Source organism: Chiloscyllium plagiosum, chromosome 17 (genome assembly GCF_004010195.1).
Source record: "Chiloscyllium plagiosum isolate BGI_BamShark_2017 chromosome 17, ASM401019v2, whole genome shotgun sequence".
Classification (NCBI taxonomy): domain Eukaryota; kingdom Metazoa; phylum Chordata; class Chondrichthyes; order Orectolobiformes; family Hemiscylliidae; genus Chiloscyllium; species Chiloscyllium plagiosum.
Window position 1 is genome coordinate 67,088,668 of NC_057726.1, and position 13,638 is coordinate 67,102,305.

The window sequence follows — 13,638 nt, forward strand, 5'->3', positions numbered from 1 at the left end:
GCGAGAGGTGAGATGGTGCAGGGTGAGGTGGGGGTGGGGCGAGAAGGAGCAGGGTGAGATGGGGGTGGGGTGGGTTGGAGCAGGACGAGGTGGCGGTGGGACGAGGTGGAGCAAGGTGACATGGGGGGGCGAGATGAAGAGGAGCAAGGTTGTGCAGGGTGCGGAGGGAGAAGAATGAGGAGGATTTTGGGGAGTGTTGGGGAAGGAGATGGAGGGAGCAGGTGGTGGAGGGGAAGTGACACACACGAAGGATACTGTTCACCAAGCCTGTTCAAAAGGGTTTGCCTGGGTGCGTCCTGTCCATATCCTGAAAGTGCATTGGATTTATTAACACCAGGAACTGACAGAACTGTTGCTTAGAGGTGTACCCCAACTACCCGAATCTGCCTTTCTCTTTCCTGCCACAACATCCTTCTCTTAAGATGACTACTCCTGTCTGGGGCACAGCCCTCCGTTCACTCCTTGGCTGAAGGTCAGAGGCTAAAAATCCTCCCCTCACACCGTCCAGACATAAAAAGCAGATATACAACCTCTGTGTTACCAAGGACCCAGTGGCTATCCACAGTAAACCCACCCATGAGCCCTACAGAAAACCACCAACTGTCCTAAGCCAGAAAATCTCAAGAATGCTTTTCAATTGGGCATCGAGTGGTTGATTAGCAGTTCCAGGTTTGACCAGCATGTGTCACTGGTGACAGAAGAGTTTGCTGGAGGAGGCAGAGTATGATACGTTTTCTGATTAGCTCCTCTCCGGGATAAGGGGACAGAACTTACTATGTCAGACCTAGGCCATTCTGAGTGATGTCAGGAAGCGTTCTGTCAGGCAAAAAGCATCATGGGAATTTGGAACTCACTCGTAAAATAACTGAAGCTCGTCAGAATTCTAAACACATTTTTGTTCCATTCCGGGTGATGGAGTCAACATACAGATCAACAGTGAGTGAACGAACAATTCGAGAGGCTGAGAGGCCTTCCCTGTTGAACACTGCTTACAGCAGCAATTAAAGATGCTGAAGCCACGGGCTCACTGCAGCCTTCGGCCTGGTTCGTTCGGCGTTGCCCATTCCCCTCTCTCAGGCCTGACCAGAAATCTCACCTGCCGCAGAAATGTAGGATGGGGTAGGATGTGACCACACAGAGAGTGATGGAAGCACGGGCGATGGTGACGGAGATATCAGTCGACGGGTAGGACAATAGCACATCGACATTGACACTGGAGCCAAACGTCAGGAAACCACAGACTCCTGGAGAGAGAAATATTCAGTCAAGACCAAGTAAGGGGGACGGGTACTGTAGGCTCATACTGGGACATACTGCCTAAACCAATGGTATACAGCCATTTAGAAACAAAATAGATGATGAGACAACAGAGTCTCATCAAACCCTGTCAGTCAGGTACAGAATGAGGTTATAGCAGAGTAAAGCTTCTTCTAAACTGTCCCCATTAAACACTCCCAGGACAGGATTAGGTGTAGAGTAAATCTCCCTCAGTATTGTGTGCATCAGTATGGCCTGGGACCAACGAGGAATGATATGAAATTCAGTGGTGAGAAATTTGGTTAACAGGCTAAAGATGTGCGAACATTTATCTCAACCTGATCATATTAATAACTGCTAATTAATATGGGTTTGAATGGGAGAAACAACTAAGATTATAAATTTGGGTAATGACTTCAACAGAATGAGTCTGACACAGAACATCGTAATCTTGGTGAATTGGTTTATGTTGTAATGATACAAGTTCAGTGGCAGTTGTTGAAACTTTCTTTATTCATTTATTATAAAACCCGTAGAAAATCAGCTTACACTCTGAGCTGGTCAAAAAAGATAGCCTTGGACAAGCAAAGAGATGGGCAAAACTAAAACAGAGATGACACTAAAATACAAGAATAGCGAGCTTCCAAAGTTATAGCATTGAATTTTGTTAATAGGATGCTAAATACCTAGTTGATCAATATAAACTGGTTAAGAAGTGATGGGAATTAAATATTCACTGCGTTATTACTGACCCAGCTGGTCGAGTCTAGAAGGACCTTGCTGTTAAACTTGATCTGTGCCATATAGCAAGGAAACTAGCAAGAGGGAAAGCTGTGTCCTCAGTCTGCCCACTGTAGATGCATCAATGCATAGCAACATTCTAAGAGAGTGACCACCTCACAATCCTTGTGGAGACAAAGTCCCAGCTTCAGTCTGAGAAAACTCTCCATGATGTTGTGTGGCACTACCACTATACTAAATGGGACAGACATCAAACAGCTCTAGCAACTCAATACTGGGGCATGAGGCACTGTGGGCCATCAACAGCAGCAGAACTGTACTCCAGCACAATCTGTCACCTCATGGCCCAACAGATCCCCCACTCAACCATCAAACCAGGGGATTAACGCGAGTTCAATGAAGTGTGCAGGAGGGCACACCTAATAATAAGGTGTCCACGCTGTTGAAGCTACCAAACAAGATGACTTGCATGCCAAACAGCATAAGGAGCAAATGATAGATAAAATTAAGCGGTTCCACAATCAATAGATCAGATCGAAGCTCTTGCAGTTTGATTGGATGCAGGCGTGAATAGTGGTGGACAATTAAAGTACTCACAGGAGGCAACTCCACCAATATCCCCATCTGCAATGATGGAAGAGCTGAACACACCAGTGCAAAAAATAAGGCTGAAGCACTTGCAACAATCCTCAGTCAGAAGTGCCCTATGAAAGATCTATACTGACATTCTCCTTTGATCTGCAGCATTGTAGATACCAGACTTCAGCCAATTCACTTCACTCCACTTGATATCAGAGAGCAGGGGAAGGCACTGGATACTGCAAGGGCTATGGGCCCTGACAACATTCTGGGACAGTACTGGAAGGCTTGTGCTCCAGAACTTGTCGATCCCTTGCCAAGCTGTTCCTGTACAGTTATAATGGCTGCTAGCTGGCAATGTGGAAAATTGCCCAGGTATGTCCTGTGCACACAAAGCAGGACAAATCCAACCCTGCCAATTACCACCCCACCAGTCTGTTCTCAAAGATCAGGAAAGTGATGGAAGGGGTCACTAAGAGTGCTACCAAACAGCACCTGCTCAGAAATAACCTGCTCATGGATGCCCAGTTTAGGATCTGCCAGGGCCACACAGCTCCTGACCTCATCACAGCCTTGGGGTCAAACGTGGACAAAAGAGCTGCGTTCCAGAGGGGAGGTGAGAGTGACAGCCCTTGACATCAAAGAACTTTAGAAAAACTGGAGTCAATGCTCTGAGAAATGTCAAGTAGGAATCGCGCTGCTGGTTAGAATCATACCTGGCATAAAGGAAGATGGTTACAGTTGTTGGACGTCAGTCAGCCATTTGAACTCCAGGAATCTGTGCAGGAGTTCCTCAGGGTACTATCATTTACCTTGCCCTCCACCAAAATATCAGAAGTGGGGATTATTCACTGATGACTGCACAACGTTCAGCACCATTCACAACTCCTCAGATATTGAAGCAATGTTCAAACACAACAACAACTGGCCAATATCTGGGCTTGGACTGACAAGCAGCAAACAACATTTGTGCCAGACAAATGCCAGCCGATGACCATCTCCAACACGAGAAAATCTAAACATTCAATGGTATATAAATGGTAAGAGTAGGTCAGAGGCTAGGAACCCCAGAGTGAGTAACTCACCTCCTGACTCTCCAAAGCCTGTCCACCATCTACAAGTGGGGAATGTGATTGAACACCCCCAATCACCTAGATGAATGTAACACAAAATACTCAGGCTTGACACCATCCTTGACAAAGTGGACTACTCGATTGGCACCACATCTACTCCCACCATCACTGATGCTCAGTAGCAGCAGTGTGTATCGAGACTACTCCAGCCAGACTACTCAGACTCCTTGGCATCATGGTCTCCCACAAACCCACCAACACTCTAAAACAGCAGCTTATGAGCTAGAAAGACCCACACAGACAACAAGCAAAACTAATGTCATTTACAAAATACTGTGCAAGAACTGGAACAAATACTACATTGGACAAACAGGCAGAAAACTAGCCACAAGGATACATGAACATCAACTAGCCACAAAATGACATGACCCTTTCTCACTAGTATCCTTACATACAGATGAGGAAGGACATCACTTTGACTGGAACAGCACATCCATCCTAGGACAAGCAAAATAGAGACACGCACGGGAATTCCTAGAAGCACGACATTCCAATCGGAACTCTATCAACAAACATATTGACTTGGACCCCATTTACCACCCCCTGAGAAAAAGAAGGACGGACATCACCATGGGAAATGATATAACCACAGGAAATGATATCACCAACCCAAAGAAACCTAAACATATAAATAGAAAGCAGGAATCATCAGCAGTGCTTTATCCGGAGGCTCAGTGGAGAGGTTACCTAGTGTGGTGATGAAATGTCTGAACATGAACCTTCCAGCTCAGCGAGCATACCTACACCAGCAGCAGTGTGTATCATCCTACAAGATGCAGTGCCATTATTCACTAAGGCTCTTTGGACAGCACCTTCCTCAGCCACTCAGAAGATCAAGTGCAACAGAAACATGGGAACATCGCCACCTGCAGGTTCCCCTCCAAGTACTCACCATGCTAACTTCGAAATATATCACCCTTCCTTCACTGCCGCTGGGTCAAAATCCCAAAACTCCTTCCTCAACAGCATTTTGGGTTTACCTGCAGCACATGGACTGCAGTGTGCCAAGATGGCAGCTCACCACTACCTACTGGAGAACATTTAGGATGGGCAGGATAGGGACAGCCAGTGAAGCTCAAGTGTCTGAATGAATAACAAAGATACTAAAATATATATATAGAAAAGCCAGCCAGGAGGAGAACAGATGTAGTTGGACAGAGCAGTAAACTGTGTAAAGAAGCTCTTCCAAAATGTATTGGCTTCATAAGTAGTATCAAATCATCTTTAATATGACTTTGAAATGATTCCTCTAAATTGGAAATTTGCAATTGTTACGAAAGTGTGAAGGGAAAATTGGGAATTATAGATCAATTAGTCCAGCACTTATGTAAAGGAGTGGGGAGATGCATGACTGATTAAGGAGAATATCAAAGCCGCACTAAAACAGGACATCTTGGAGGGCTCACCCAGCGAGGCTTATATGAGTCGAACTCAGGAATAAAAAAGGTGCAGTCACTATGATGGGGTTATTCTATAGGCCTTCCAACAGCCAGCAGGAGATAGAAGATGATATGTAAACAGATCATGGAAAGATGCGAAAACAACATGGTTGTTGTAGTGGGTGATTTTAAATTACCCAATATTGACTGGGACATGCTCAACACCAGGGGCTTAGATGGGGCAGAATATGTTTGGTGCATCCAGGAGGGCTTCTCAAAACAATACATAGATTGTCAAAATAAGGAAAGGGGCTGCACCAAAACATGTACTGGGGATGGGTCGCAAAGTGTGGTGCTGGAAAAGCACGGGAGGTCAGACAGCATCTGAGGAGGGCAATCGACATAAGCCCTTCATCAGGAATTTTGGGGGGGGGGGTTGCACAGAGAAAGAGGCTGAGTGCTAAATACAAAGGGAAGGTAACTGGGAAGGCAATAGGTAGATGAAGGTGGGGGGTGATGGTGATCGGTTGGATCGGAGGGTGAAGTGGACAGGTGGGAAGAAAGATGGACAGGTGGGACAGTTCAAGCAGGCAATGCCAATTTGGAGGATTGGATCCGGGATGAGGTGGAGGGAGCCGAGACAAGGAAACTGGTGAAATTGACGTTGATTCCACGTGGTTGCTGCGTTCTTCCTCCAGGTGTCGGGTAGCTAGGATTTGATGGTGGAGGAGGCCCAAGACTTGCATGTCCTTGGGACCCTCCAACCACACTGCATCAATGTTGATTTCACCGGTTTCCTCATCTCCCCTCCACCCACCTCATTCCAGATCCAACCCTCCAACTGGGCACCATCCTCTTGAATTATCCCACCTGTCCATTGTCCTTCCCACCGACCTATCACCATCACTCCCCCCCACCCACCTGCATCTACCGATCGCCTTCCCAGCTACCTTCACCCCCCAGCCCCACCTTCCCCTCCTATTTATCTCTCACCACCCCTTTCCCGCTCCCCCCAACATTCCTGATGAAGAGCTTGTGCTCAAAATGTCGATTCTCCTGCTCCTCCTGTGTTGCCTGATTGGCTGTGCTTTTCCAGCACCACACTTTGACTCTGATCTCCAGCGTCTGCAGTCCTCACTTTCTCCTATGTAGTGGGAGTGAGACTGGCCAGGTGATCACCGTTTCAGTGGGGAAACATTTTGAAAACATTGATCATAATTCCTTAAGTTGCAAGACAGTTATCGATAACACTGGCCTTCTGGTGAAAGTGCTAATTTGGGTAAGGCTAATTACAACAGTATTCAGCAGGAACTGTTTGACAGTAAATCCACATCTGACATGTAGAAGTCTTTTATAGGCCAATTGGTCAGACTTCAGGACCAGTACGGTCCTGTGAGGATGAAAGAGAAGGACGGCAAAATTCAGAAATCCTGGATGTCAAGAGATATTGAAAAAGTTTAGTCAAAAAGAAAAAGGAAGGTTTAGAAAACTGAAATCAGCAAGGCTGCTGAAGGAAACGAGAGAGATTTACCTGGATTGGGATGTATTAGCTATATGGAGGGGTTGGGCAAACTCAGATTGCTTTCGCAAGAGCATCAGAGGCTGAGGGGCGACCTGATAGAGGTATATAAAATTACAAGAGGCATAGATGGGGTTGACAGTGGAGTCTTTTTCTCAATGTGGAAATGCCAAATGCTAGGGGACATAGGATTAAGGTGAAAGGGAGAAAGGTTAAAGGAGATGTGTGAGGCAAGTTTTTAAAAAAAAAATAACAGAGGGTGGCAGTTGCCAGGAATGCACTGCCAGGGAAAGTGGTAGAAGCAGATATGACAGCAACTTTTAAGAGGCATTTAGACAGACATATGAACAGGCTGGGAAGAGAGGGACACACATCATGCACAGGCAGATGGGATTAGTTTAGAATGGCATCACAGTTAGCGCAGATTTGGTTGGCTGAAAGGCCTGTCCCTGTAATGCACAGTTCTGTGTTAGCCCAATTCTGGTATGTTATGCAGTCTCTAATTTCAATCACTTCATAATTGGTGGCTGCTTGTGGATTGTTTATCCCAAAGACCTGAGAAGTTTTGGGTCACTGTATATATTCAAAAGAGAGAGATCGATACAAGTCTAGATATTAATTTTTAAAAATTCTCTCAATGGACGTGGCCCTCAGATGGCCTGGCCAGCATTTATTGCCCATCCTTAGTTGCCCTTGAGGTGATGGTGGTGAGCTGGCTTCTTGAAGTGCTGCTGTCCATATGCTGCAGGTAGACCCACAATGCCATGAGGGAGGGAATTCCAGGATTTTGATACAGGGCTAGTGTGGGAAAATGCCATCAAGTTGCTAGATTAGCCTGACCCAGTTCAATGGCAGAACAGCCCTGAGGAAAGAAGGGCTTCTTTCTGCTCCTAAGTGCCTTCAGCCACCTAGGTCTTAAAAGTAAAAAGTCTTGCATTTCTATTGTGCCTTTCAGGACAATTTTAAGTCTCAAATGGCTTTACAGCCAAATAAGTACTTGCTTTCTAGTTTAACCAGAATTGTAATGTTGGAAAAGGCAGCAGCTAACCTGTGCTCAGCCAGCTCCCACAAATAGCCAAGACCCAGTGGAAACCCCTTACTATTCTTTGAGAGAATGCACTGAGAATTTTTATATTCAACTTCTCATCTGAAGAACAGCACCTGTGACAGTGCAGCACTCCCTCAGCTCCACTCGAGAGTCAGCTCTGTTTGGGCAGCTGGAGTGGGACTTGAATCCACAATCCTCTGAAACAGGGGGTGAGTGTTCCCAAGCTAGCTGCACTTGACGCCATGTAAATGCAACTCGTGCTGCCTGTCGTTACACAGAACCGACCACTGTCTCTGTAGTGCCATACCTGTGCCCGTGTACACAAACAGACAGATCACCACAGCTGCTGTCACCACCCAGCCCCAACGCTGTAGCCCTGGCCTCTCCATGCTGCTGAACACTGGCACACTGCTCACATGGCACTGCCAAAAACAGAGAAGAAACAGACATAAGATTCTGAGTTATTTATATTCTGGGAGAATTATCAAACGGTGTGTCAGACACTCACCTAGTACTGCTGAACCCTGGGCTCTGACAGAAGCTCCTGCTCAATGGCTACTGGAGTTTCAACACCAAGTTCAACCATTAGGTGGCGATATTGTCAATAAGGGAAAAATTAGAATATGAAAGAAAGCTAGCTGGAAATATCAAAACAGATAGCTGGTGTTTCTACAAGTACTTAAACGAGAAAAAGATAAAGGTGAGCATTGGTCAGACAGCGCCTGCCAAATTTATAGGGAAAAATAAGGAAATGGCAGATGAACTGAACAGACATGGAATCTGTCTTCATCGTAAAAAATAAATAATACCTTAGGAATAAGTGTGAATGAGGAGGCAAAAATGAGGGAAGACACTAAAACAATTACAAACATCAGGGAAATGTCACTGAGATTAAAGAGATGCCAATTTAAGACTGAGATGGGGAGGAATTTCTTCTCTTAGAGGGCGGAGTATCGTTGGATCTCTTTAAAACAGAGTCTTGGGGCAGAAACCTTGTGTATATTTAAAGCTGAAGTAGATTCCTGTTCAATCAGGAATCAAGGATTACGGGGAAGGGGAAAGGGAAAGAACATGGACTAGAATAATGTTGGGTCAGCCACTGAATGGCCGATAGTCAGTTCTGCTATAACGCTTCAGCGCAAATTGGCTTTAGCGTGATTGAAGAATTTAGACCGTTACTTGTAGAACGCAAACTTTTCTCACCAGTTTTGGCTATAACACAACTATCTTAAATGGTGCTGCTATTGTGTGATATTTTCTTATTACGTCATAGAGTCATAGGGATGTACAGCATGGAAACAGACCCTGACAGTGACTGCACATGAACAAAACTATCGCATTATATTAGAACTGACTGTATTCCTGTACCTATTTCTTATGGTCTACCGTCTTAAAGAAAATCTGATGGGTCACCTGACCCTAGTGGACATCATTGTCGGGCCTGAAAAGAAAATGGCTGCTGAGACGGAAGATGCATTGTTTTATTTTTCACCAAGATTCCTTAGATTTTGGAAACAACGTGGAAAATAGCAAATTTGGCTCCTCTATTCAAGAATGGAAGGAAAGGGAAAACAGGGAATACAGGCCCATTAGCCTAAAACCAGTCATCGTGAAAACACTGGGATGCATTAAGCAGGCCACTTAGGAAATTCCAATGCAATCAGGCACAGCCAACATAGCATAGTGCAAAGGAAATAATATTTGACTAAGTTATTGACATATTTCAAAGGTGCCACAGCAAAGTTTACTACACAAAATAAGAACCTCATGGTGTAAGGGGTTACCGCATAAGCAGAGAGGGAATTAGTTAGCTAACAGGAAACAAAACTATACACAAATGGCCCATTAAGGATTGGCAAGGAGTCACAACAGTTGTGCCAAAAGGGTTAATACTGGGGCCACAACCATCACAATCTGTAACAGTAACTCAGATCAATGAACTAAAGGTGTACTTGCCGATGGCACAGTTAGTAAAAAGGGGAGCTGTAAAGACAGCATAAGTCTGCAAGGAATACAGGTAGGCTAATTTGTCAGATGGGAGCATAACGTGGGAAAATGTGAACTTTGCCATTTTGTTAGACGAGCAGCACATTATGCAGATGAGAGAGACGGCTGAAGTGAGTCCTGAAAGAATCATAAAACGTTAGGACGCACGTATATCCAGTGATTAGAAAGCAAATAGGATGCTGCTGTTTATTGTCAAGGGAAGGGAATAGAGAAGTACAAGCACTTTGCTCCAGTTGTACATGCTACTGATGAGACGATATCTGGAGTACAATATGTAATTTTGGTCTCCTTATTTCTTAAAAGATATAAATGCAATGGAAGCGGTTCAGAGAAGCTTCACCCAGCTGAACTGCGATGGGAGAATTATCTAGGCAAAAGTGAGGACTGCAGATGCTGGAAATCAGAGTCTAGATTAGAGTGGTGCTGGAAAAGCACAGCAGGTCAGATAGATTTTCCTGCTCCTAGGATGCTATGTTTCAGGCAAAAGGCCCTTCATCAGGAACGGGAGAGTTATCTTATGAGGGAAGGTTGAAAGGACCAGGTTTGTATCTTGGAAGTCTAGAAAAATGAGAGGTGATGAGTTTTTACAACAATTGATGATCATTTCATGCTCACTAGCTTTCAATGCCAGTAGCTTTTTCTATGAATTGAATTTAAATTCCTCTTGTTGCCATAGTGGGGTTTAAAGCACTGGGATTGCCAGTGCAATGATATTACTGCTCCTTACAATCTTCCTCCCACAAATCAGATAAAAGTCTAAAGTGATATATTTTTAAAAAGAGACATTAGGAAATTTAGAACAAAATAAATGATCAGAACCTGAAGCAGTTGCTGGAATCTGATCTGGCGCACATACAAATCTTTGCAAGTAGTGAGCAGGTCAAAACTTTCATGGAATACGGGATCCTTTCCTTTACAAAGAGAGGACCAAAGGAAGCTTGGGGCACCTTTCTGAAGACACAGCAGGAAGAAAGCTAGGTGCCAGAGGTGAGGGATCTCAGGTTGAGACTGGAGAACCAATGTGGTAATGACCTTTGATCTTCTGATGGCAGGAAGTTCATTGATGAAGCAATTGAAGGTGTTAGGGCCTCAGACACTACCCTAAGGAACTCCTGCAGAGATGTGCTGGACTGATTATATTAATCTTTCAATAACTGACCACAACCATCTACTTTTGGGATAGGTATGCCTTCAACTTGCAGAGACCTTGCCCCGATTCCCATTGACCTCAGTTTTGCTTAGGGCCCTTGACATCACAATTGGAGAAGTGTTGCTTTGATGCCAAAGGCAGTCACTTTCATCTCTTCTCTTCAGCTTGTCCAAGGTTGGACCAAGCATGTAATGAGGTTAAGAGCCGAGTGGCCCTGGTGGAACACAAATTGAGCAGTGACCATGGTATTGCTGATCAAGTGCCACTTACAGCACTTCTGTTTTTAAAATGACTGAGGGTAGACTGATGAGTTTGTAACTGGCCAGATTGGATTTGTCCTGCTTTTTGAGGATATAGATTTGGATATAGGTTTGTTTACTGAGCTGGAAGGTTCGTTTTCAGACGTTTCGACACCATACTAGGTAACATCTTCATAGAGCCCCCGAATGAAGCATTGCTGGTGATTCCTGTTTTCCATTTATATGTTTGTGTTGGTGACGTCATTTCCTGTGGTGATGTCATTTCCTGTTCTTTTTCTCAGGGGTGGTAAATCGGGTTCAAGTCAACGTGTTTGTAGATAGAGTTCCGGTTGGAGTGCCATGCTTCTAGGAATTCTTGTGTGTGTCTCTGTTTGGCTTGTCCTAGGATGGATGTGTTCTTCCAGACGAAGTGGTGTCCTTCTAGGTAATTTTCCACGTTGTTGGATAGACACTATTCGCTTGCTATTCCTGCATGGCAATCTTTCGTTCCTTGTACAATTATTCTCTGTTCTGAATATTTACAAGTTTCAATTTAAAAATAATGTAAGTCTTCAGCTAATTCAGTTTAGACCACATAACATCAAAAAGTTGACTGAGCAAACTAGATACTGCAGAGGCTATGGGTCCCAACATCTGGCTTTTGTGCCAAAACTAGCCTCCCCTCTAGCCAAGCTGTTCTAGTACAGCTGGTACAATGAAAGTTCACTAATTTGGTCCTTGTGATGTGTGGATTGTCCTGTCTGAGAGACTGAATAAAGTAGGCCTATATTCTCTGGGATTCACAGAAAGAGGCAAAATTGCATTGAAACATGCAAGATACTGAAAGGGTTTGACAGGGTAGATACAGATGCTGTTTCTCCAAATCTAAACACAAGGTCACAGTCTCAGGATAAAGGTTGATCCTTTAGGATGGAAGTAAGGAATTACCTGCACTGAATGGACCAGGAATCCTTTTCTATTCTCATCTGCCAGGGGTTAGGATGCTCCATCATTGGGTATATTTAACGTTAAGATCCACAAAGGAGTAATCTTTCAAGGGATAGGGAGAGAAGTTAGGAAAATGGTATTTAAGTGGAAGATCAGCCATGATTATAATCATTGACAGGGCAAGCTCAAGGGCTAAATGGTGTACTCCTGCTCCTATTTCATATGTTCTTATCAATGTTGCAAGGGACCTCAGGAGGAGGTGGAGATACATCATCCACTTCTGACAGAAGATGTTTGCTTCAGCCATGTCTTTTGCCACTGATAGGCTGGACTCACTGAAGACGCTGGTATTTGAGGACCCTTCCCTCTTCAGTTAGGTGTTTAATTGTCCACTACTGTTCACAACTGATGCAGCAGCTATTTGGTTGGGAAAATGCTAAACCCTGTTTATTGCATGCTGCTTTCCACTGTTGGCACACAGTACTCAGTGTTGTCTCTTCACCAGGTTTGAAGTTTGCTTTATGCTACTCCTGACCTGACCTTCTGCACTGCTCACAGAATCACCAGGCCTGATGGTAACAGTAAAGTGGTGCATTGTGGGTGAGTACGATTCTGTGGCAGCCTATGGCCCATAGCACCTCATGGATGCTTCTCAACCTGTTCTGAATCTATCCCATTCAGCAGGTCGTAGTGGCATGCAACACGATGAAGGGTATTCTTACTGTGAAGTACATTTGATTCACGCATGACATCTGGGCATTGCTGACAGGGCCAGCATTCATTGCTTAGTTGAGCTACATCCTTCAGCCACTGCAGTCAGACCCACAACGCCCTTAGGGAGGGAATTCCAGGATTTTGACCCAGCGACAGCGAAGGAACGGTGACATATGGGAAGCTCCCAGAGGAAGTAGAACATGAGCTGTAGCCAAGAAGAGCAAGGACCAACATTGCATGCACACTGTCAGCGAGCTGCTGCTCCAGCTCAGAACCTAATCTAACGTCCCGGGGCTGTAGTGGTTAGCACTGCTGCCTCACAGATCCAGGGACCCAGGTTCGATTCCAGTCTCGAGCGACTGTCTGTGTGGGGAGTTTGCACACTCCGTGCGTTGGCATGGGTTTCCACCGGGTGCTCCAGTTTCCTCCCACAGTCCAAAGATGCGCAGGTTAGGTGGACTGGCCATGCTAAATTGCCCAAAATGTCCAGGGATGCCTAGGCTAGGTGGGTTAGCCATGGTAAATGCAGGCATAGGTTAGAACAGTAGGTCTGGGTGAGAAGCTCTTCAGAGGATTGATGTGGACTTGATGGGCCGAATAGTCTGTTCCCACACTGTTGGGATTTTATGATTCCTGCTAGGTATCAGCTCCCATGTAAAGTTAAAAATCGGGAGGAAAACACAACAGCTCAGAAGTAAGGGAGAGTGGGAGAACATCAGTACCTGAAATCCGAAGCAGATGGTTGGAATAGCATTAAACACGGCCATCCAGGAGGAAGGGCTGAGGAAAAAGGAAGGAAGAAGAGAGGGTTCATCATACAGGCAAATTCTAGCACATTCCTCCCCTTCAATTAACACAACTCCCTCTCTCGTTCGATATCGGCTGCCCGACTTGCCATGATGGCGAACTGGGCATCACACCAAG

General features: G+C 45.1%; 1 protein-coding gene across 1 annotated transcript in view; it reads right to left on the reverse strand.

Annotated features, from left to right (window-relative positions):
• slc38a7 (solute carrier family 38 member 7) overlaps positions 1–13,638 on the reverse strand; it is a 32,947-nt gene that overhangs the window by 4,705 nt on the left and 14,604 nt on the right. The window contains exons 6-8 of the mRNA XM_043707366.1: positions 13,437–13,494; positions 7,964–8,078; positions 1,097–1,244 (exon numbers count right to left, since the gene is read on the reverse strand). Coding sequence (XP_043563301.1) covers positions 1,097–1,244; positions 7,964–8,078; positions 13,437–13,494 — 321 coding nt within the window. The remainder of the gene's footprint in view (positions 1–1,096; positions 1,245–7,963; positions 8,079–13,436; positions 13,495–13,638) is intronic.